At 34.4% G+C, this 24,801-nt stretch overlaps 1 protein-coding gene across 2 annotated transcripts in view; it reads left to right on the top strand.

Annotated features, from left to right (window-relative positions):
* Window positions 1-24,801, top strand: part of UCHL3 (ubiquitin C-terminal hydrolase L3) — a 51,533-nt gene that overhangs the window by 23,083 nt on the left and 3,649 nt on the right. The window contains exons 5-7 of one of the 2 annotated variants that reach the window (XM_072760758.1): window positions 13,360-13,551; window positions 18,444-18,519; window positions 24,149-24,207. In XM_072760758.1, coding sequence (XP_072616859.1) covers window positions 13,360-13,551; window positions 18,444-18,519; window positions 24,149-24,207 — 327 coding nt within the window. The remainder of the gene's footprint in view (window positions 1-13,359; window positions 13,552-18,443; window positions 18,520-24,148; window positions 24,208-24,801) is intronic. The other variant, XM_026017690.2, reaches the window with a different exon arrangement.

Genomic DNA, 24,801 nt, shown 5'->3' on the forward strand with positions numbered 1-24,801 from the left:
AGTATATGTAAAATTGAGTGGGGGAGCTGAGTTTTGGAGGAGGGAATACAAATTAGAATTAGTCATAGTTGGGAAAATGTTATTGGAATGGTTTTCATTTCTCTATTTTCTTTAATTTAAATTCAATTTAGTTAACATACAGTGTATTACTAATTTCAGAGGTAGAAATTGGTAATTCATCAGTTGCATATAACATCCTGTGCTCATTATACCAAGTGCCCTCCTTAATGCCTATCACCCAGTTAACCCCATCTCCCCATCCTCCATCCCTCCAGCAACCCTTTGTTCCCTCTAGTTCAGTCTTTTGTGGTTTGCCTCCTTTGTTTTTATCTTATTTTATTTTCCCTTCCCTTCTTCTAGGTTCATCTGTTTTGTTTCTTAAAAATTCCACATATAAGTAAAATCATATTTGTCTTTTTTCTGACTGACTTAACATCACTTAGCATAATACTCTCTAGTTCCATCCATGTGGTTGCAAATGACCAGATTTAATTCTTTTTGATGGCTGAGTAGTATTCAAACACTAACACCATGTCTCCAAGCATGTAATTCAGTTCTTTATCTACCTAAAAAAAATGCTGTATAGATTAAATTAGTTGTTGAAAGCTAAGAAATATAATTACTACTCCATCCTATTTATACTTTTTCTCCCCTCTTCTTAGATTAACAAGTGCTGTCCTAAAATGGATCAAAATATTATTTTCTTTCTTTCATTATCATCATCATCTTATTTATTTATTTATTTATTTATTTATTTATGATTTTTTTGATAGTCTGGGGGTTTGGTAAATAGAGATATTAAAACCATTACTTATTTTATTTTATTTTATTTTATTTTATTTTATTTTATTTTATTTTATTTTATTTTATTTTATTTTATTTTTTCCATTACTTATTTTAAAGGAAAATTCTTAAACTGAACTCATGAGTTTACTCTTTCAGATCTGACCAGCTGTAACCCTTCTGTGTAAAAATGTCTTCAGCAATAAACATAGAGTCAAGGTTAGGTTTGGGGATGGTGAGATTTTTCTGTTTGTTTTGTTTTAAACGAGAACTTTCCAAAACAGAGGATAATGCTAGGATTTAAGAGTGTTTCATTTTAATAAATGAGAACCTGTTCTCATGTTCCAAAAAGAAAAAGCATTTCTGGAAATTAGTTTGGCCAGCTTAACAATGGTAAGCTTGAATTTAATGTAGCATGTACAGATACAAGTCATTATACTGTTAGAGATTTCTGACATGGAGAATTGTAAATTGAAGCGAGATAACATAGTCGTTAAAACCAATAGAGGAAAAGTCTTTTAAGAATATCTTAAAACCTGTGGGCAAAATGATTTCTTAGGTAAGCAAAGTGAATAAATTTGCCATCATACAGATTTTCCATGAACTATGTAATAGTATTTTGTATATTTTGATACCTAGCCTGTGTTTCAATTTTACTTCTTTGCCAACTAAACATGGATACACTGTAGGAAAATTTATATCTTTTAGATCAATCTGGTTTTACTTTTCTATTTTACATTTGGACCTTATATTTAATGTAATCCAATGTATTGTATTGAAATTTACTGAAAAAATACAGAAGTCCACTTAGAGTTATTTTATAATTTTGATTTTAAACTTTTCAAGTTAAAAATTTTCATGTTTTATATTTGCATACATGTTCTCACAAATGTGCACACATGTGCTCATACATGTATGTACATACCTTTATATTTTACTCGCTTTCATAGCATTTGGCAGCCCTAATTTTTTTTTTGTCATGTGCCATTTTTTAGACCCTGTGATATTTCTAACATCTGAAAGGGCATATACATCCAGGAAATAACTGTTAAATTTAATTGTGATCAAATATGTATTTTACCAAGGTGCCTAGGTGGCTTAGTCAGTTTTGCGTCTGCCTTAGGCTTGGGTAATGATCCCCCAGGGTCCTGCTCCGAGAGGAGCCTTCTCCCTCTCCCTTTGCCTGGCACTTTTCTGTGTGCTTTTTGTCAAATACGTAAATAAAATATTTTTTTTTGTTTTTTTTTTAAATTTTTATTTATTTATGATAGTCACACAGAGAGAGAGAGAGAGAGGGAGAAGCAGGTTCCATGCACCGGGAGCCCGACGTGGGATTCAATCCTGGGTCTCCAGGATCGCGCCCTGGGCCAAAGGCAGGCGCCAAACCTCTTCGCCACCCAGGGATCCCCGTAAATAAAATCTTTTTAAAAAAGTACATATTTTATCAGCAGGTCAATAAAAGGAATCATGATTTCTAATGACCATACAATGAGAAGCTAAAGTGATTTTTTTAAGTTGAATTTCATTTTCTTTTAGTATTTTATTCCCATTTCTACCCTGTAAAAAGGAGGAGATTGTGAAGACAATGCACATTGTTCTCTACTAGAGATGCACAAATATTGTAGGTTTTGGAGCCAAAAAATTCTCAATGTGAGGTAACTAGGGATGTTTGGAACATTAGGCATCATTTTGGGTGCCACAATGTCAATTGAGGAAGTTTTCTTTTTAACTCTTTAGTGTCATTTATGGGTGAATAAAATGGAAATTGAGGTGTTTAGTAGCTTCCAAATATTCTCATCTTCTTAATTCTCACTGCTTTTGAAAGTATGTTTGCCATCTTATTTCAATGATAGTTACTATTTACTGAATGCATCCTATATGGCAGGCATTATACTAAGGGACAGGTGTACCCTACTCTAGTCCTGTAAACTCCTTAAGATCTCTGTATGTTATTTTATTTTACAAATGGGAAAACTACGAAGTAACTTGTTCAAGGTCACATAGCTAGTGGGTACTGACCATGCTCTAAAGGCAATAGAATGTGTACGTAAAACTGCTAACACAAAAAAGAAGAAAGAGGATTTTTAATTTTAAAGTTTTGTCCTAAAAGCAAAGTTAAACACAGCTAATAATTTTTTAATTTAATTTCAATTAATTAACATATAGTGTATTATTAGTTTCAGAGGTATAATTTAGTGATTCATCAGTCTTATATAACATGTAGTGCTCATTATATCACATGCCCTCCTTAATGTTCATCACCCAGTTACCCCATGCCCCCACCCACCTCCCTTCGAGCAAGACTCAGTTTGTTTCCTGTGATTAAGTCTCTTATGGTTTGTCTCCCTCTCTAATTTCATCTTGTTTTATTTTTCCTTCCCTTCCCCATGCTCCTCTGTTTTGTTTCTTAAATTCCACATATGAGTGAAATCATATAATTGTCTTTCTCTGATTGACTTATTTCTACAGCTAATAATTTAATGCAAATATGTAATGCATTACAAATGCCATCTAGAGTTGTGCTGAATACTTTATTCTTTGTTACTCCTATATCTAAGTTAGCGCTTAGGTTTTTCCTTAGATTAAACGTAAAATCTTATTCGTAAACCAACCAGTCTTTTGATTACCATATTGTGTATATTTCAGAAAACAGTAATTATTTTAAGTATCTACCAGCTAATGATCCCTTCATGTTCAGAAGATTACATGGTTATAATGATATTTTTCTTAATAACAGGATGCCCATTAAAATGAGAAAATGCTTTGGGTGGAAGCCAAAATATACTTAGTTTATTTTAGCATTTTAGAATAATTCATATTTGAGCACTTACAGTAATCTACCAAACACGTGATTTCTTAGTGGACCAGTTCTTTTAGGCAGATCCTTTCCCCCCTTTTAAAAAATGTCTATAATTACTTTTTAGCCTTTAGAGTATTTCTAATTCTTTGGTTAATGTTAAATAGTTTAAAGATTAATCTCTTCAATTTTCCTACACACAAGGACATGTACATTAACTGTAAAAGAAGGTAATTTTCCTTTTTATAAATACATACTCTCCACCTTTTTGTTAAAGGTTTAGATCATTTCTTTTTTGCCTTCATGGTATTTCTAAATTTTTGTATTGTCATTAAGCAGTTTAAGGAGTAGTTGATTCATTTTCTCATACACAAAATGACATGCACATTAACTGTGAAGGAAAAGTAATTGGCCTTGTAGGACCTATTTTGCTTTTGGATTTTTTTTTTTCATTTTTTTCTGAACTAGTTACAAATTTTGGAAAACAAATATTTGAATTGTGTTTGGAGAATACAAATAGAGCTGGTAATAGAGTTCCCTCTATGAATCAGTTAAATTAGTTGACAGTAAATGGGCAAGTGGCTTTATATGTAATAAAAATACTGAAATTAGAGCCAAGAGTCACGTATTCAGCCTCTGGCTTTGACAGACACTAGTTGAATGCTTTGGGCAAATCAATTAAGTCCTTGTGTTTCTGAATATTAAAAACCCCCAACACTGTCATGATAAACTCACTCTATGTATTTTATTTTATTTTACTTGGTATTTTATTTTTAACTCAGAGGATTTAAGTCAGAATCATAATGCTTAAAAATCTCTTGAAATGAATGTTTGTACCTAATTTTCATGCAACAATAATTTATTAAATTCTTAAGAGTTCTTTCTAAAAAGCAAAACATTTACTCTGCTTTTAAAATGCCTACAGTTCTGAAAACTCTATTGTAGGTTTCCCCAAACATTATGTAACAAAGAGATTTAAATTATATGTCAGTATTCTATATGAAGTCACATTATGTTGCATTACTCACACAGCAGAAGGGGGTGCAGTTTCAATGTTAAAATCCTGGCAAATGTTGATGTTCTTAATAATTTTAATGAAATACGTAATTTTTAGCAATTTTGAATTCTTGTACAAGAACTGAAAAACCGAGGAAGTGAGCTTTTTGTTATGACTCTTCTGAAAGACTTAAGAATAAACTGTAAATATTTGATCTTTTCCAATTAGTATGGAAGACCATGTAAAAAAATTGGATATTGAGTCTCAAGATTCAGTTTACAATTTAAATTTCCATATATTGAAAGCAAGGCTGCCTTGGTTTCTTAAGCAATTGCACTGACAAGTGATATGAACATTTAAAAGTTGGTTGTGTGTGTCTTTAATCTTTATAATTCTAGGAAGAAAACCTAGGAATTTTAAGATTCCTTAATAGCGCACTTCATAGCAGTCATTTCATCTCTTAAAATGATATTACTTGGCAACCTTTCCTGATTTATCACATAAATTTTTACTGAAACTGAAAATATATATGATGTGTACTGTTATGCCTAAATTATAAATTAAATTATCTTTAGCAATCATGTAGAGAAAATATGTATATATTGTGTTCATTGAGCATTAGATAGAAATAAATATGACTAAACAATTAGAATTATTCCTTCTAATGTTAACATCTCAATGTTCATTTATTTATTAAAAATAATACATAAGCTAGCACTTGGGCTATAAAATAGTAAAGTTTTCCTGCCTAAGACCTTTATAAGATGGTTATAAGTAAAACAGTCATAATATAGTAATGTACCTTCCTATTTTTTATGTTGTAGAACATTAGCCAGATACAGACACATACAAAAACAAACTTTAATGTGTGGAACTCATTCAGCAGGGTGTGCTTTGAACCTACCATCTTTATTTTTTCATTCTTCCCTCTTATATAAGTTTACATTGGAAGACATGAGTAAAAAGAGGGCTAAAGTCACCTATAGATAATCTGATAGAGTTTGGACAAAAATTATATATTCATCTTTAAATAGAAATGATCATAGTTTTTACCTTACAGGATTATTGTGAGGATCTATGGCATCTATAGTTTAGAACCTCTGGTACATAAAGTAATCATACAATGTTAGCAATTATTAGTATTCACTGATGAACATGTAAGGGTACTTGCAGGAACATATTTACAGCATAGTTTATTTATTTGTTTTGTTAATATTTATTTGAGCGAGAGAGATAGTATGAGTAAGGGGAAGGAGAGGGAGAAACATACTCCCCGTTGAGCAGGGACCCAACTCAGGGCTTGATCCAAGGACCCTGGGATCATGACCTGAGCTGAAGGCAGATGCCCAACTGACTGAACCACCCGTATACCCCTATAGCATAGTTTATAAATGTAGGAAAGTAGGGCAGCCCCTGTGGCGCAGCAGTTTATCGCCGTCTGCAGCCTGGGGTGTGATCCTGGAGACTCGGGATCGAGTCCCACCTCAGGCTCCCGGCATGGAGCCTGCTTCTCCCTCTGCCTGTGTCTTTGCCTCTCTCTCTCTCTCTGTGTGTGTCTCTATAAATAAATAAATAAAATCTTAAAAAAAATAAAAATTTAGAAAAGTAGAAATAACCTAAATATATAATAATATCTCTATTTATGGTACATCTATTTAAGAAATAATATCTTGCCATGAAAAATGACATAGATACATACTTAATGGCATGGATAGAGGCCCAAAATATATAGATATAAAAAAAGCAGCATGAAGAGTATGATCCCTTTTTGTAAAAAAAACAAAAATGTTAAAATATTTTAACAAATTGCTAAAGGCCAAGTATAGGCTAGTATGAAACTATAAAATTGCTGTAAGGGGCCCCAAAAGGGAAGCCCATTCACTCCACAGACCTCACTGCTACTTATGAGTTAGACTAGAGAAAAGGCTAGAAAGAGCCCAAAGGTACAAACCTGGGGAAGGGAGCAGTTTCTACTTTGGCTAAGGCTCCAAGCCTTGGTTCTTCTCCCCTAAAGAACAAAACCTAAAGATACTGAGACAAAACACCTTCTTTGGGGAAGCAAATAGATAAAACCACCATTTTGGGGGAGGAGCAGAAAACTATGAGAGAAAGCGCTGGAAGAGGAAAGCCTGATCCTTGATACCAGGGGTAAATAGCCTACCTACGATGGTAGAAGCAATGGCTAAACCAGAACAATAAATAATATCTCCACCTTCCCACCGTTAAAGACCAGCAAGCACCAATAAACAGCTGTCAAAGTGTGAGAGTAAGTCAAGTACAAGGAGAACTCTGAGCACAGGTTCTAAGAAAAAGCCTAAATCTGTGGGTGGAACAAGAACATTGAAAAAGAAAGCATCCAACAACCCAACTGCTACCCTAAGCACAAGGTAATGCTAGATGAATTTTAAGCTTGTAGGTTGCTGAGGTTATTTTGCCTAACAAAATAAAACACGAACAGCTCAACTCCTAACTAGATTGATTCAATTCCACACACTTAAGGTCTAGCAGAAGAGACATGCTAATTCTCAGGCATAAGTGGTATTTATCTCAGTCTGCTTTTATATAAGATATATAGCTTTTAACCAAAAATTACAAGACAAAGAAGAAACAAGAAAAATAACAATACGCTATTACTAGACAAAACAGTCAACAGAATCAGAGTCAGATATGATCCAGATATTGGACCTATCAGATGTAGTTTAAAATAACTATAATTAATATGTTACTATGTTAAAGACTCATGTGAACAAAGTAGACATGTACTAACAAATAGGGAATATTAGCAGAGAGTTGGAAACTATAAGAAAGAATCAAATAGAGGAATCCCTGGGTGGCTCAGTGGTTTGGTGCCTGCCTTTGGCCCAGGGTGTGATCCTGGAGTCCCGGGATCAGGTCCTACATTGGGCTCCCTGCATGGAGCCTGCTTCTCCCTCTGCCTGTGTCTCTGCCTCTCTCTCTCTCTCTCTGTCTCTCATGAATAAATAATAAATAAATAAATAAAATCTTAAAAAAAAAGAATCAGATAAAAATACTAGTAATGAAAAATATGGTACCAGAATGAAGAATGCCTCTAATGGGTTCACCAACCAATAGACTTGACAAAATTGAAGGGAGAATCAGTAAGTATGAAGACACATCATTAGAAATTACTCGAAGAATTACCAGAAGGAAGAGAGAGAGGTGGGATGCCTGGGTCACTCAGTGGTTGGGCGCCTGCCTGCCTTGGGCTCAGGTCATGATCCTGGGATCTGGGATTGAGTCCTGCATCAGGCTCCCTGCTGGGAGCCTGCTTCTCCGTCTGCCTGTGTCTCTGCCTCTCTCTCTCAGTCTGTGTCTCTCATGAATAAATAAATAAATCTTAAAAAAAAAAAAAGATAAGGGTGAGATGGGAACATGGGCAGGAAAAATATTTCAAGATCTAATGGCTGTTTTTCAAAGAGTAATTAAAGACTTCAAACCACAGCTTCAAGAATCTCAAAGAACACTAGGTAGGATAAATATCCCTACCCTCCCCAAACCAAACACACATATACGCAGAGATACATAATATTTCAAAATGCTGAAAATGAGAGATAAGTAGAAAATGTTGAGGGCAGCCAGAAGAAAAAGGCACATTAGATAAAGAGGAACAAAGATAAGAATTACAGGCCTCTCAGAAATTTTTTTTTTGAAGATACACCATGACTAAAGATATATATTTTAAATCCAAGGATAATTACTATAAAAGATAGAAACATAAACAATAAAACAATAGTATATATAAGATGGGATTGTGTAAATAATCCAAAAAAAAAAAAGGCAAAGAAGGAACAAAGAACAGATGGAAAAGGAGAGAGCTGGCAAAATAATAGATTTTAATTCAACCGTATCAATACTTACATGAAATTAATAAAATATAAGTGGTCTGAATATAAACACACAAATTGAAAGAAAGATGATAACATTGGTAAAAAAGCCAAACAATTATGTGTCTTTAAGAAAGTCACTTTAAATATAAGGACATGGAAAGATTAAAATTAAAGTAATGGGAAAAGATACACAATGCAAACACCAATCAAAAGCTGGAATAAAAAAAAAAAAGCTGGAATAATTATATTGAAATTAGATAAAGTAGACCTCAGAACCAGGAATATTAACAGTGAAAAAGAAGGACATTCTAAGGATAAAGAGATCAGTTCACCAAAAAGACTTAACATAAAGTTTGTATATGTAGCTAAAAATAGAGCCTCTAAATATAGGAGGCAAACATTGACAAAACTGAAGAAACAGATTCACAAGTACAGTTGGATATTTCAACACTTCTCAGCAATCAAAGCAAGTAGACCCGGAAGATTAGTAAGACCTTAAAAGAAGACTTTAACAACAATATCAAACAACTTGGCCCTATTAACATTTATGAACATTCCATCCAAAAACAGCTTAAGATACATTCTTTTCAAGTACACGTGGGATGTTCACAAGAATATGCCATATCCTGAATCAGGAAATAAAGTTTTCTTAAAAGTTGAAATCACACAAAGAAGGTTTTTTGTGTTTTTGTTTTTGTTTGTTTTGTTTTGTTTTGTTTTGGCCATAATGGAATTAAATTAGAAATCAGTAACAAAAAAATCTGAAAAATTCCCAATTATTTAGAAATGAAACCACTATACATTTAAATAGTTCATGGAGGGCAGCCCTGGTGATGCAGTGGTTAGGCACCGCCTGCACCCCGGGGTGTGATCCTGGAGACCCGGGATCGAGTCCCATGTTGGGCTCCCTGCGTGGAGCCTACTTCTCCCTCTGCCTGCATCTCTGCCTCTCTCTCTCTTTCTCTCTCTCTCTCTCTCTCTCTGTCTCTCTCTGTCTCTATGAATAAATCTTTAAAAATAAATAAATAATTAAATAGTTCATGGATCAAAGAGGAAGTCACAAAGGAAATTAGAAAACATTTTAAATTGAATAAAATTATCTTAAGATTTTTTATTTATTTGAGAGAGGCAGAGCACATGAGAACATGAGTAGGGGAGGAGAGGGAGAAGCGGGTTCCCTGTTGAGCAGGGAGCCGGATGTGGGGCTCGACCCCAGGACCCATAACTTGAGCCAAAGTCAGATACTTAACCAACTGAGCCACCCAGGTGCCCCTGAATCAAAATTTTTAAAAAGTCAAAATGTACAGGTTTCAGTTAAACCAAGAATTAGAAATCTCTATCATAAATGCTTATAGAAGAGAAAAAACAGGAGTTACAGAAAAATCTGTATCACTGAATGCTTATAGTAGAAAAGAAAAAGCAAGGATTCAAGAGAAATTGATAGTATTAAATGCTTATAGTAGAAAAGAAGCTTCAAGTCAATGATCTAAATTTTTACCTTAAGGTAGTAAAAGAAGACCATATTAAACCCAAGTCAAACAGAAGAAAGAATAAAAATAAAAGCAGAGGAGTCCCTGGATGGCTCAGCGGTTTAGCGCCTGCCTTCGGTCCAGGGCATGGTCCTGGAGACTCAGGATCGAGTCCCATGTCGGGCTCCCTGCATGGAGCCTGCTTCTCCCTCTGCCTGTGTCTCTGCCTCTCTCTCTCTCTCTCTCTCTCTCTCTCTCTGTGTGTGTGTGTCTCTCATAAATAAATAAATAAAATCTTTTAAAAAAATAAATAAAGCAGAAATCAGTGAAATTCATTATTGTACTAAAGGTCCTGGGAGTGATGCAAGAACAAGAAAGAAAGGGCATATGAGTTAGAAGGAAGAAATAAACTGTATTTATAATGAGCATGATTTTTTATGCTGAAAGTTTATTTAAAAATGGGGGATGGAGACTATCTGAAATGTTAATGTCATAAAAGATGAAGACTGTTGGAAATGTTCTAGATTAAAGGATACTAAAAATACATGACAAGTAAATTCAGTGTACCTGGTTCCTAGATTAGATCATGAGGAAAAATGCTCTAAAGGAAATTAACAGATAACTAACAAATTAAATGCAGACTACAAAAGACACAATGTAAATTTATGAAGGTGACAACTACACTGCTGTTATGTAAGAGAATTCTCTTAGTCATAGAAAATACTGAAGTATTTAAGGGTAAAGGACCGTGATGTATGTAACTTACCCTAAACCCTCAAATGGTTCAGGAAAAAAATTACATAGCATAAATGCAGAGGATAAAGCAAATGGGGGATGGATAGGATGTCGTAGGCAAAGATTTCAGTGTTTCCTGTGCTGTTTTTGTTTTTGTAACTTTATAAATTTGAATTTTTTTTTAAAAGTTCTTAAAAGGTTTTTCAAAAATGTCAAAAGAAGAGGGCCATTACACTTGAAGTTGGAAACTGCTTTACTCACAGTAGGCAACTGTGAGGGATTAGGTAAGGTCTGCCTATAGGTTAGAGTATGTTTGCTTGCTTCTTGCTATAAAACACGTCTCCCCAAACTCTGTTCCTGTCCTGTAAGACAGCTCACCTTGTGTGCGACCATCCATCTAGGCCTTTTGTGTTGCCGTCATGTGAATGCGTGCAAACCAATAGATGATCACGCTCCTGGCTGTACTAGAAGTCAAGCCTTTTTTCTCTGACTCAGGAGTCTGAAGTCTTCTTCCAGCACCTATGAAAAAGTAACAGGCCAACTTTTTCAATTGAAAGCGTAAAATCAAATTCCAGACCCAATGGTCTAGTCCTGTGAACATGTCTTACTTGTCCCTATTTCTGTTCTTTTTCTGACACTGAATTCTTTGCCGGGAATCCCTTTCCCATTTCTTCACCTCTCCAAACCTTATATATCCTTTCAGTGTACACCCTTCAGTTTTACTTCTAGTTTAGTAATCTCTCCCTCCCAGGTTGTTTTGTTCCACTGCTCATTTAGTCATCTCTCCTTCTCTTTCTTTCCTCCATTTCTTTGCCCTCTTCACCCATCTTTCTTTTCCCCATTTTCTTTCCTCCCTTTTCTTTTTCCTATTTAGCTGTAATCAGATTGAATATGACAAACTTCTGATTAAACTGTGTCTGTGAGAGCAGACCGTTTATTGTAGTATAGAGCCAAGAGGATTTATTTATGTATTTCGGATTAACTAGTTCTTATTAAGAGCCACTGAAGTGTTCACAAACATGTTTTTTAAACCCTCATCACAGGCTTTATTTTAGGTTGGTGTATTGTTCACATAGATTGAAAGTACTAAGAAGAATCAGAATTTTCAGGGTTGAAAGAATCCTAGAAATCATTCAGGGAAAAACCATTTTCTTAAAGAGAATAGGTCAGAGAATAGTGATCATTATCACTTGCTAAAGACTCATATCACTACTCTTAATGTTGATTCTCACTGTGGTTATAAACAATTATAAATTTTTCATACTGCCTTAGAATAAATTTTTTTACTTCATGTGCTGGTAATATTTACTAGAGGTAGCAGTCATAAAATAATCATATGGATTACCATTAATAAGTTAGATTTTGGGGACACCTGGGTGGCTCAGCGGTTGAGCGTCTGCCTTCTGCTCAGGGCATGATCCCAGGATCCAGGATCAAGTCCTGCATTGGGCTCCCTGCAGGGAACCTGCTATGTCTCTGCCCGCCCCCCTCTCTGTGTCTCTCATGAATAAATACATAAATTAAAAAAAATAAGTTAGTGTTTGTACGCATGTGCATGTTGTGGAAAACTTTTGGGCCAGATTCAACCTTTGTGGTGTAATTATGTTTGAAAGCATGATTCTCAAAATACCTAATTTTAAGAGGATTATAGCTCTCATCATTAGAATCTGGCCTAACAAATTAGTGGTAAAATCTTTCTCTTGGAAAATGAGGTTGTACATCAAGGTGATTCTACATAATGGATCCTAGAACCAGATTTCCTGTATTTGAATCTCATCCCTGCCACTTGTTAGTACGGGCCTGGGTTATATTAATTAACTTCTGTGTGTTCTGATTCCTCATTTTTTTAAAAAAAGATTTTATTTATTTATTCATGAGAGAGAGAGAGAGAGAGAGGCAGAGACACAGGCAGAGGGAGAAGCAGGCTCCATGCAGGGAGCCTGATGTGGGACTTGATCCTGGGACTCCAGGATCATGCCCTGGGCTGAAGGCAGGCGCTAAACCGCTGAGCGACCTAGGGATCCCCTGATTCCTCCTTTGTAAAGTGGGAATATGGTACCTATCTCATGGGTTACGGGGAGATGAAATAAATTGATAATGTAAAGTGCTTAAAAGCGTAACCGGGACAAAAGAAATAATTTAACAAATACTATTCGTTAGTAGAAGATGGCTAATAGGCTATGATAGTTTCCATTTAACTTGTTAGCCTAAGTAAGAGGATAGTTTATGCAAGTCACCAGCTTCAGAGGGGTTTACTTTATTCTTTATATTTTAACATTTTTCCCCCCTTAGAGCTTATTCCAACTAAAGAATTCTTTTCACCAGTGCCTATTACCATATTGTTTTCTTCTATAACATTATTCTTTGTGTTTTGTATGTGTTACATGTTGTGTTCTGTGTATGTGTGTGTTCCTGTTTTTTAAACAAGTTGATGTAATAATTCCATTTTAGTGGCTTTTCAATAATTCTGAGTCTGTGCTACACTAATGAGGATAGGTGAATATTTTAGATGTGTACTTACAGAAGCTATGGTATATAACCCTATACCTTAGTTATGTATTTCCGTATTATCCAGTTTTAAGCAACATTCATATACAATCCTTTTCTAGATTATTGTTGATTAAAGTACTAGACCATATAAATACAGGTATGACCATACGTTGCTTTTAAGAATAAATGATCGCCCAGTAACGTGGTCTAAGTAAAATGTTCTCTTTTTTAATTATGTAGTCCTCCTCGCCATCCTCATCACAGCCTCATTCTAGCCACTGCAGAACGAAGGCCTCATCATTGTGTCACCATGCATCCCTGCCCTGGGTCAAACGTAACCATGTAGGCCCTGCAAAGGCTACCAGTCCATCTCTCCGTCTTCGTCGCTGGCGACCCTTCTTGCGCCTACCATCTATGGGTCTCCATTCTGTTGTAAGTGTAGTCAATCTTCCATCTCTTCTTCCAGTGACAAGGATAGTCCATTTTTTTTCCTTACACTTCTTCCGTCTTCAAAGTGCTTTTCTCTTGGTTCACTCAGCCATTAGCTTTTTCTCCCCCAATTAGATTGCAAGCATACCTCCATGCTTTGCGGTCTAGCTTGACTTTCACCAGTGCCTCCGTGAACATTCATTTTCCCACTCCATATCCTGCCAGCATAAGGATGCCTGCCTTTTGATGAGTACGGATCGACATTCATGATGATGTTTAAGTTCCTGTCCATTGTTAAAGTGAATATGTATTCTCTTAACCTTCATCTCTCTGATTTCATTTAGTTGACCCAGGTCAACAAGTGCTGTGTACCTTCTGAGTTCTTTGCCATCTCTTTTTTTATTTTTTTCATGTTTCTGAACATGACTGTAGTCTCTTGTCATGCTCTGGGGTCACTTTACTTACTCTATCCTTAACCTAATCCTTCATGGTGTAGGGTGTTTCATCTAAGCTATTTTATTCCCTGAGGCGTCTCAGGTACTTGGTTTAATCTTGATCCAATCTTCCCTGCCTATTCAGTTTCTAAAGATCTTTTCTAAGTAGGAGGTGAAGATTTTCTCGTTGTGAATTGCTTCCCACAAATTTTATGATTTCTCCTTCTTAGATTGGTGATATTAGCAAACTATTAAAAAGTACATTTGTTCTTATAATCTTGCTAATTATCTTAAATGTTGAGACAGATGGAATTCTAATAATTTTCATGATTGAAATAAACTGTAGGGTTAGGCAACTCCAGCTCTTTTCTTTTTGATGTTTTAAATTTTGTTTAAGATTTATAAATTTATTTATTCATGAGAGAGAGAGAGAGAGAGAGATGCAGAGACAACAGGCAGAGTGAGAAGCAGGCTCCATGCAGGGAGCCCGACGTGGGACTCTATCACGGGTGTCCAGGATCACGCCCTGGGCGGAAGGAGGCACTAAATCGCTGAGCCCCCCGGGCTGCCCTCTTTTTGATGTTTTAGACTGTTAACATCAATGACTGGTTTAGCAGAGCTAACCTAGAAATGCTATCTGAAAGATTTGGTGTATGCCATCCATTTATAAGAAACTTGATGCTTCTGGAAATCATCATAACTTTTGAAGCCAGAGGAAGTCTGACTCCTCATACATTTAATGCTTAAAAAACTGGAAGTTGGTGTCAAACATTCCTTCCTTCCCCTTATTTACTCTTTCAGAGCTATACTCAAACTGTGAAGTAGTCTTTACACTTTTCCTTAAATATGTTTCCACCAAATATCAGTATGGTCATCAAATAGACTTTCATTTATACTGAATATCAATCAGTAAACTGGTGTCTATTTTATTTTCTTCATTTGATCACAACATGCATGTGCCATTTTTATTCATTTACCTATTTAATATTGGTTGCTTCCCTACTGTGCCATATACTGGCATAGTAGGAGATACAAGGTGAATTATATATATGATCAGAGTAAAACCCTAATTTTGTAAGTTCTAACTCGGGCACAATTGATTCTAAACATGACTGATTGCTTTGTACTTTTAAAATACTTTAAATATAAATGAATAAATCATAAATTGGTGTTTCCAGTTTTATATGATTTTACATAATTTTGATCTTTGCTCTCCATATTAATTTTGTTGTTTTGTAGCTTCATAACTATTTTCATATCATAGCATGGATTCTTGAACTATCCAGCCTGAGTTTGAAACCAGATTCCCTCACTAGCTCTTGAACAGTTTTCTTGAGAATAAATGAGTATATTATCTATTTCAGAGAGTTTATATGATGATTAATTGGTCAGTACATTTAAGGCACTTAGCCCAGTGCCAGTACCTGGTATATATTAAGTGCCAAACAAGTATAAATTAAACTATATTTTCAACAATTTGAATTTTATACTTAGTATTTAATTTCTAATTGATTTGTTATATTATTTTTAATTGAGATAATAATAAGTGTTGTATTATAAATTAGGGAACTTTGTAAAAAATAATATATAAAACTAAACGTAGGCGACATGATCCAGTCTATAGCTTCTGGTTTCTACCTTCTTGGTCATTTTTTTGAAATTGAAGACTTTGCCTTTTTTTATTGTTCTTGTTCTTAGTGGAACAGTTTTTAAGCAGTTGGATAACTGCAAATTTCAGATCCTCAGACTGATGAAGTTGACCCAAGGGAAAAGGAAAGGCTCCCAATAGGTACTGAGGTTTTGTGGAAGGCTTAGAAGTTTTGAGCTTAACTTACCTTTTATAATAGTTTGAAGGCTTAAAAAAAAAAAAAAATAGTTTGAAGGCTTTTCATGCCCTCTTTAGTTTTATATTTTTCATATGCACTTTTGGATAAAAGGTATTTTATGAGTCACTAGCATTAGTGATGTCTTATATTTGTGATAATGTAGTTAGTATTAATATTGAAATATTACATAATTATTTTATGGCACTTAACAATTTAAAAAGTGCTTTCATGTATTTCATTTAAACTTTAAAACAGATAAGAAACCCAGTGCACACAGGGATTGGGTATATATTCAGGTCTCTGACTCCAATTGTACTACTTTCATCTCTAGCATGGTTTTATTTACTGACAAAATATGAAGAATAGAAGCTATAAGATGTATTATTCTTAAGAAGAGATGGTGTTAAAACAAGTGTATAATTTTTGAAAATGCAGTAGCTCCAAAATTTAACATACTTGTTAACCTATTGGAGAATTGTCTTAAAATGAATAAAACAAACAAACAAAAAAAACCCTCTTTTCTAGTTGGATAAAAAATAATTTCTAGTATTTCTTTTTTTTTTTTAAGATTTTCTTTTTTTTTTAATTTTTATTTTTATTTATTTTTTTTTTTATTTATGATAGTCACACAGAGAGAGAGAGAGAGAGAGAGGCAGACACAGGCAGAGGGAGAAGCAGGCTCCATGCACCGGGAGCCCGACGTGGGATTCGATCCCGGGTCTCCAGGATCGTGCCCTGGGCCAAAGGCAGGCGCCAAACCGCTGCGCCACCCAGGGATCCCTTTTTAAGATTTTCTTTATTTGTTCATGAAAGACCGAGAGAGAGAGAGAGAGGCAGAGATGTAGGCAGATGGAGAAGCAGGCTCCACACAGGGAGCCTGATGTGGGGACTCGATCCCAGGACTCCAGGATCACGCCCTGGGCTGAAGGCAGATGCTTAACCGCTGAGCCACCCAGGCATCCCCATTTCTAGTATTTCTTATTATAGAATTGAATTTAAGTTTGTAGAATTGCCTAGGTTTAGCCTTGAAAAATTGGATCCTTTTCTGGTCATTAGTAAAACAAGAATATTAAATTGAGTGATCACTAGTATTTTTTGATTCTCTGAGCAGGAAAGTAAGGGAACTCATTACCACTATCTTTAAACATTTGAAGACATATCATGTTCAAGAGGGATTAGACTTTTTTCTAAGAAAAGGGAAAAATACTGGGGGCCATATATTACTCTCAGTATGAAGGTTAACTCCAGCAAAACTGTCCAAAGAGCTAATAGACTACTTCAGAACCTAGTGTTCTGCTAGGGTCTGCTGCAGATGGGGTTGTGCTGGAGAGGAGTCCACTACTGGAGTAGCAATAAAAGTAGATAATATTGACTCCTACCAACAGTAGAATTCTTTCATTCTAAACTGAAGCCAGGAAGAGCTAGTTTGCCACATTAATGTTGAGATTCTCCCATTAATAATTGAAGAGAAGTACTATCTGAAGAATAATGGGAAATTAGATGAGTCACTCTATCTGTAAATTTTTTAGAAACATCCAGTAAAACCAAAATAGTAACGTTTATTCTGTCACTTTCAATTTTTGCATCTAAAAATTTCTTAAAACTAAAAATACTACTTAAAAATACAAAATTATCTGAAGATGAAAAAAGTATAAATTTACATTTCAGAAACCATTGTGTTATATAGGATGTTAATATGTGATGTAATTTGACTTATGCCTCTTTAAAACATTTGCTTCTAAAATTTGTTCATGCATTTAAGTAATTGTATCTTATTCAAACCATTTAAGATTTGATATACAGCTAACACACATTAGTGTTAACTGTGCAGCTTACTGCATATCATAGTGCCATTTAATCATGTATGATTTGGGGTATCTTATTTACATTTCTAAGAAATGTAGCAGACATTGCTTATTGCAAATCGAATTTAGAAAACTAAAAAAACCCAAAATACTAGGTGTAATTTTCATTTCAAATAGTTCACTAAAAAAACAGATGAAAAATCATAGGTTACAGTTAATTGTACTTTGATTTACTTGTATCTCTTCCCCCTACCCTGTACTCTTTTGGGCTATTTTCCTGCATTTATTCATTTTTAGACTTTGAATCTTGATGAATAGTGAGACTTAGTTCATTCTAAGACTATATTACATTGTTCAAAAAATGAGATTATCAAGTTCAAATCATTAAGGAAAGAATTCACTTTCTTATTAAAATTTAGCTTGAAAAGAGTTTTAACTGTTTATCCTATTTTTTTTAACTTTCTTATTTCAAATTTCAAAAATTAGACAAATCAGCTCATGCATTCATTTCATTCAGCAAGTATGCATTGTGTATTTACTGCGTACCAGGTGTTGTGCTAGTCACCAGGGTTTTCAAGGTTGAATAATATTTAAGGTTTTTAGATCAGTTGAGATTAAGAAAGATGTGCTTTAAGTCCATGTTTTCTTGGTTGATGGGTGAGGACATTGTCATAAATGTGGTCATGTTCATTCTTTGTCCACCACATCAAAGATGAATAAATCTTGAATTATACGTTTTCTCACATCATTTCATATTTATATATGTTTACATGTACTTGATTGATTTGACTACTAACATGCATAATATGTATTTTTCCCTCCTATTTCAGGCACCAAGTATAGATGAAAAAGTAGATCTTCATTTTATTGCATTAGTTCATGTAGATGGGCATCTCTATGAATTAGGTAAGAGCTATTTAAATTTACTCTGGGGAGGGAAATGATAAATGGGAAAGTCTCTATTTATGATTAACAGGTCTGTTGACATTTATTGTGTTTAATATTAATTGCCCTATAATATCAAGTTGGCATAATGAAAGTTTTCCTTTAAGATTTTTTACTAGAAAAAATAAATGTTTTTTGAATTTTAAGCAACTTAAAATTCAAGAAAATGTACATACTAGCTTTGTATTTCAAGCAAAGCAGGGAAGTAAAAATCATAGGAAACTCCTATAAATCAGTTCAGCATTCCTTACTAAATTATTTAGTAATCATCAACATCTGGATGAACTATCCTGATCCTGAAACAACTTTTAAAATATGCTGTAATATTCATAATGACTAACTTTTGTAATCAGTAATGAGTATCACTACTTTTTAGGTTTTTGTACTATCTCTTTGTGTTGCCTCTGATTTTTTTAACTTTACAGGAGTGTGTGTTTTCTGGCAGTAGTTCCCTAAGGCATATGTCAGAGTAGCCATGATTAATTATTTGGCATTTTGGCCTATACCTGTACTTATTTTTTAGAAGTTTAACTGTAGATGGACTATTTTGGGGAATGTTGGAGGAGATCATCATAATTTTAATTGATCCTTTCAGACATAACAAACTTCTTAAGGTTCTTTAATGGCTGGTATATACTACTTATTATGAACCCTTCTTGTCGTTTTCCATGAGGACAAGGTTTAAAAAAGCCAAATAAGGGGCTACTGGGTGGCTCAGTCAGTTAAGTGTCTGATTCTTGGTCTCAGCTCAGGTATTGATATTAAGCCCTACATTGGGCTGGATCCATGCTGGGCATGGAGCCTTCTTAAAAAAAAAATAAAGAAAAGTAGAAATTAAGTTTAAAAAAATGTTTTAAAAGCCAAATAAAAAAGAGAAGTTTTTTTCAATTTCTAGGTACCATGATTTTTAGTTCTCTTTCTTCTTACTTGCTGTCTGTATTAACTTGCCACTTTCATTTTCCTCAGCTTATTTAAAAGCACAAAGTTCTGAAAGAACTCCTGTTACTATAAATGAGGTCCATAAATGTAGATAGATTTTATGTGTGGAATATAACAACAGAGTAATACACTTGATTCAAAAGAAAGAGCTGTATTCAAGGGTACAAGGAAAGGAAAAAGCATAATTTTGTAGAAACCTAAAACCCCCAAAGGGGGAAAAAAAAAAGTAACCTAAGATCCTGAAGGCTGTGTACAATAATAGAGACATTTGAGTTGGATTCAAACTGAAATGAAAAGAACACATTGTGATGGGAGTAGATGATACCCCTGTAGGGCGGCATGGAAGATCAGCTTTGCTAATTCAGTCTACAAGGTCTGTATCTTGAGATAAGATGTAATAGTGATTGGGGATTTCCTACATCTGATTGATTGCTGGAAGCTGAGTTTCTACTCTGAATTTTGAATTATAAAGAATAACTAGTGGAAATGGAAATAAAGAGAGTGCGGAGATTTGCCAGACACATTTCATTGACCTCCAGAAAGTACACTTAGGAAAGGCCAGAGAAATGATAAATATGATCCATAACCAGAAACTATGACAGTGGTGATGACTTTCCGAATGACAGACTTATCAGTAGAACAAACAATAACATCTAAAAGATATTTAGAAAAAAAAAAAAAAGAAATCTCTGATCATCTCAATGGGAAGGAGTTGACTAAAAAACTCTAGTTAGCTAGCTCTCAGCTCAGAGTCTAGAGAGGACAATTAGAAGGAAAGATGTATTACAAGGGTACGCTACATATGAAGAATGTTTTTCTTCTGCATTCCAAGATCAGTACAAAAGGATTTTAAAATTGGTTTGAACATTAGGAAAGAAAGAACTACCGAGGTCTTGTTGGTTAGGCATTCTTTAGCAAGAAGAATGATCATGGCTGATAGAGAATTAGAGCCTTTTGGGGATTACATTCTTAAAATGAATTTAAAGAATTTCAGAGTTGTAAAGAATAGCAGTGATCTTTTAGATAGTGTAGAGAACAGGGATAAGTACAAGACAAATGAAAATGGGCAGTTGCTGATTCACTCCAAAGGAAATTGGCAGTAACCCTGATGTGGGTTCCTAATAAATTCTAAAGGAATGTTGAGCAAGGAGACTACTGAGTTAGTGAATAGAAAACAGTGATTAAGAGAACAGCATATGATTTTTAAGGAAAAAATCATTTTGAAGTCACCTTATTTTTAAAAATAAGACTATGATTCTAGATGTGTGCAAATTAATTACTACAGGACAGTTATTCAAGAAAGGATAGTGGTTATCTTTAATATATTTATTCCATACTCAATTGTAAGGTTAACTGATGAAAGGAATTGAGTTATTCATCTTTTTGTTATCACTCCTTCCTTTTCCTTAAGGCTTCATGTTGTTAATAGCGTATGTAGGGGAGGAGAAGTACATATTTTTAAATAGATAGAATTACTCTTTATGGATAAATTGGAACAGTGGGATTTGGAAGTGAATTCAGAATTGAATCATCAGATTGGTATACTGATAACTAACAATTTATTGTCTACTTGGAGCAACAGGAATACTCTGAAACAGTAAAAAAAATTTATTTTGAAATAATTTTAAATTTTTATAAAAATTCCAGAAATTGTATGAGAGTTCCCATAAACCCTTTATTCAGATTCCCCAGGTTCAATTAATATGTCTGAACCACTTAAAAGATAAGTTGCAGACATGATGCCCTATTATTAATATTTCTGTATGTATTTCTTCAAAACAGGTGGATGCTCTCTTATATAACTGTAGTATGACTAACAAAATCCGGAAATTAATATCAACCTATATTATAATTGAATTCACATACTCTGTTCAAATTGTTCTGATTTTTTACAGTATCCTCTCTAGGTTCAGAATCCAGTCCAGGGTTGTATGTTGTATTTAGATGTCACGTTTGTCTCCCTTAATCTGGAATGGTTCCTCAATCTTTTCTTTCCTCTCGTGTCTTTGACATTTATTTTTAAACCAACCGGGCAGTTATTTGAGATTATTTGGGTTGTTTGATATTTCCTCCTTATTTATCCATTTGACACATACACCACAAAAGTGGTGTTGCGTTCTCAGTGCGTCATTCAGGAGGCTCATGATGTTGATTTGTCCTCTTGCTGATGATGATGACCTTTATCATTTGGTTTAGGTGGTTATCTCCATTTCTCCATTATAAAGTTAAGTTTGTTAAACTTATTAGTATGTCAATATGTTATATCAATATTTTATCAGGGGATACTTCGAACCTATGTAAATACACAGTTTCTCATTAAGCCTTTATCAGATTTAGCATCCATTGATGATTTTTAATTGATTATCACTATGATGGTGCCAAATGGTGTTTTTAAAAAAATTCCTCCAACATTAGAAGCTTTCCTTTTTCCCTCATTCATTCATGTCAGAATGGACTCATGGATTCATATTTTACTCAAAAGATTACATAAAGTCCATTATCATCATTTATTTTGATGCTTAAATTTTCCCAGGCTTGGCCTTGAAGGGCACCTCTTCAAGCTGTCCCTTTTGTCCATTTGATATGTTTCTCTCTTTCTTCAAGCACTTTCTTGAATAAGATGTTCAGGTAGAATAAGATGTTCTAGGCGCATCTTTGATTTTCTGTGATCCAGCCATGTATTCAGTTGCTTCCACATAGAGCCCTGGTTCCTTTTAGTGGAAAATGATATTTAGAACCAATGTCTGGGTGGTAGGTGTGCTCATTGTTACTAAGATATCATTATCTAGGTCCTCTCAGAGGACAAAAGTAGGAAATATTTGTATGTATTAGAAAAATACACTCACATACATGTATGTGAATATGAGTATAGATGTACCCACAATTACATTGGTTTATATATTAAAAAGCATTCATTTACATTAATACTTCTAAGTCGGATCTAGTAGTGTACAGTTTATTCTAGTGTTCTCCATTACCTTTCATGTATTTCTTGGTTTACCCATTCTTCTTGTATATAAAGAAGCTCTTAGCCACTCACCCTAAAACTCAGACCCAGACACAATGCTCCTTGAGCCCCCTGGCACACTAATCCTGGCCTGGCCCAGCCCAGACCAAGGCAACAGATCTACAAAGTGGGGAGCTACCTTCATTCTAATACTGTGCAAATTTCCTAACCTTGCTCTCTCTCTCCTCAGTCTCCTCATTAAGACTGTTGTGCTCTGCTTGGGTTTCCCATTCGTGAGCTAGCAGAAAGCGGCTATTACTGTTGGGCTTACATACAAGCTACCTACTTCCTCATGTCTAAGAACAACTGTTTCAGCTATTTTGTCCAGTTTTTTAGTTGTTTGCAGTGGAAGGCCTCATCCGGTACCAGTTATTCCCTCCCAGCTGGAGGGGGCAGTGGCCTCAGTATTATTTCTTCACTTCCCACAAGGAAGATAAGATTTTGCTTCCTTGTATCACCCTTGTTCCTTACCCACCCTCCCAGTCACAGAATAGATTATTTCCTTTCCCCTATTCTCCCAGTTCTGTTGTACTTGTTTATATTTTTATGACCACAGAAACATTATTCTCAGCTGAGCCATAACTAATGTACATTTAAAAAAACTCTTATTTCTTTAGTTTTAATAATTGTCTCATTTTGCCTTCTGGTTTGTTTGGTTAATCTTCCCTTATATTTTTCTTTCAAAGTGGTATCTATCAGTTCAGCTCTAACGCTGTGTATGTTTGTGGATTCAAACATTTTTATTACATTTGGAAGCCATGAAATTACAGAAGGGATTGTGTTTTATGGATTGAACTCAAAGTGCCACTTAAAAGACATATGAGGTTTAGATTTGGATATAGAGTTTCAGTTAACTTTGAGTTAGGATGAATTTATATAATAATAGACTTTTTCATTATTCATAGCATTTATAAAGTAGTAGTTTATTCAAGATGTTTATAATTGTGTTTAATTAACTTTGGTAGTCAGTGAAATAACCCTAGGTTATTTAGATTGTTGGTCTATACTACTGCCTTGGTGGTACACAATTAGTAGCAGTAATATATAAATCTTGTGTTGGCTCCCTTTCATTGGCATAAGCATATCAGTCTTAGGATCTGATTTGAAATAAATTTTTCATTTTCTACTCTAATAATTTTTCATTTTTCTACCCTTTCCTGAGGGTAGAAATTAGGGTGGTAGCTTTTTAAAAATTGACTTATAAATTTTGCATTTTTTAAAGGAAATTAAAGCCAATGTTTATTTCTTATAAATCCTGTTTAGGAAGATGATTTAGGCTTTTCAAACATGGAAGCAAGATTCTTTTTTTCTTTTTTTAATTTTTATTTATTCATGAGAGAGAGAGAGGCAGAGACACAGGCAGAGGGAGAAGCAGGCTCCATGCATGGAGCCTGATGCGGGACTCGATCCCGGGACTCCAGGATCACGCCCTGGGCCAAAGTCCGGTGCTGAAATGCTGAGCCACCCAGGGATCCCCTGGAAGCAAGATTCTAATAACATTAGAATAACATAATAAGATACTTGCTTTAGAATATATTACTTTCAGTATCTTTTAACATTTTCTTCACTGTAGGAAGATGAAAATGGAAGTTGGAAGGACATTATAAGCAGCTAAACATTCAACTGTTTGTTCATTTTCCACAGATGGACGGAAACCATTTCCAATTAACCATGGGGAAACTAGTGATGAAACTTTATTAGAGGTAATAACAAAACTTATTGGCCTACTTTAAGTGTTATTAATGTTCTTGTTATCTTTAAAGTATCTCTAAAGATCACCTGAATAACATTTTCTCTGAATTTGGATGTTTCCATGTTCTTGCCCTCTTGAAAAAATCCAAAAAGAAAATTCTGAGTTAGTGTTAAAGATCTACAACAAATGAAGAGATTTTCAGAACTCTTTGTGTGAACAAGTATCAAATTTGAAAAAGATAATAATATTGAAAGAGTTGCACATCATATCCCATATTTCGCTGAATCCAAGATACTATCATTTGTATCTTGATCCTGAGTTTAGAGATTTTTAAATTTATGAACAAATTGTGTGGCTCAATGAAATAGTAATTTTCAAGTTAAAAGTTTCTTTAAAGTATTTTAAGAAAGAACACTTACTATATTTTATAGTTTTGTACTAAGCAAATCAGGCTACCAACCATTCACTCTTCTGGTGTGCTTTAAATTATTTTGCATTTGGAAAAAGAAGTCTGCAATATAAAATTAGTATGAATTAGGAAAATATGAAACATTTATTTATCATTTGAAAGGAAAACACATGTTTATAAACTAAAAAATTACAC

This window comes from Vulpes vulpes, chromosome 6 (assembly GCF_048418805.1).
Source record: "Vulpes vulpes isolate BD-2025 chromosome 6, VulVul3, whole genome shotgun sequence".
NCBI lineage: Eukaryota > Metazoa > Chordata > Mammalia > Carnivora > Canidae > Vulpes > Vulpes vulpes.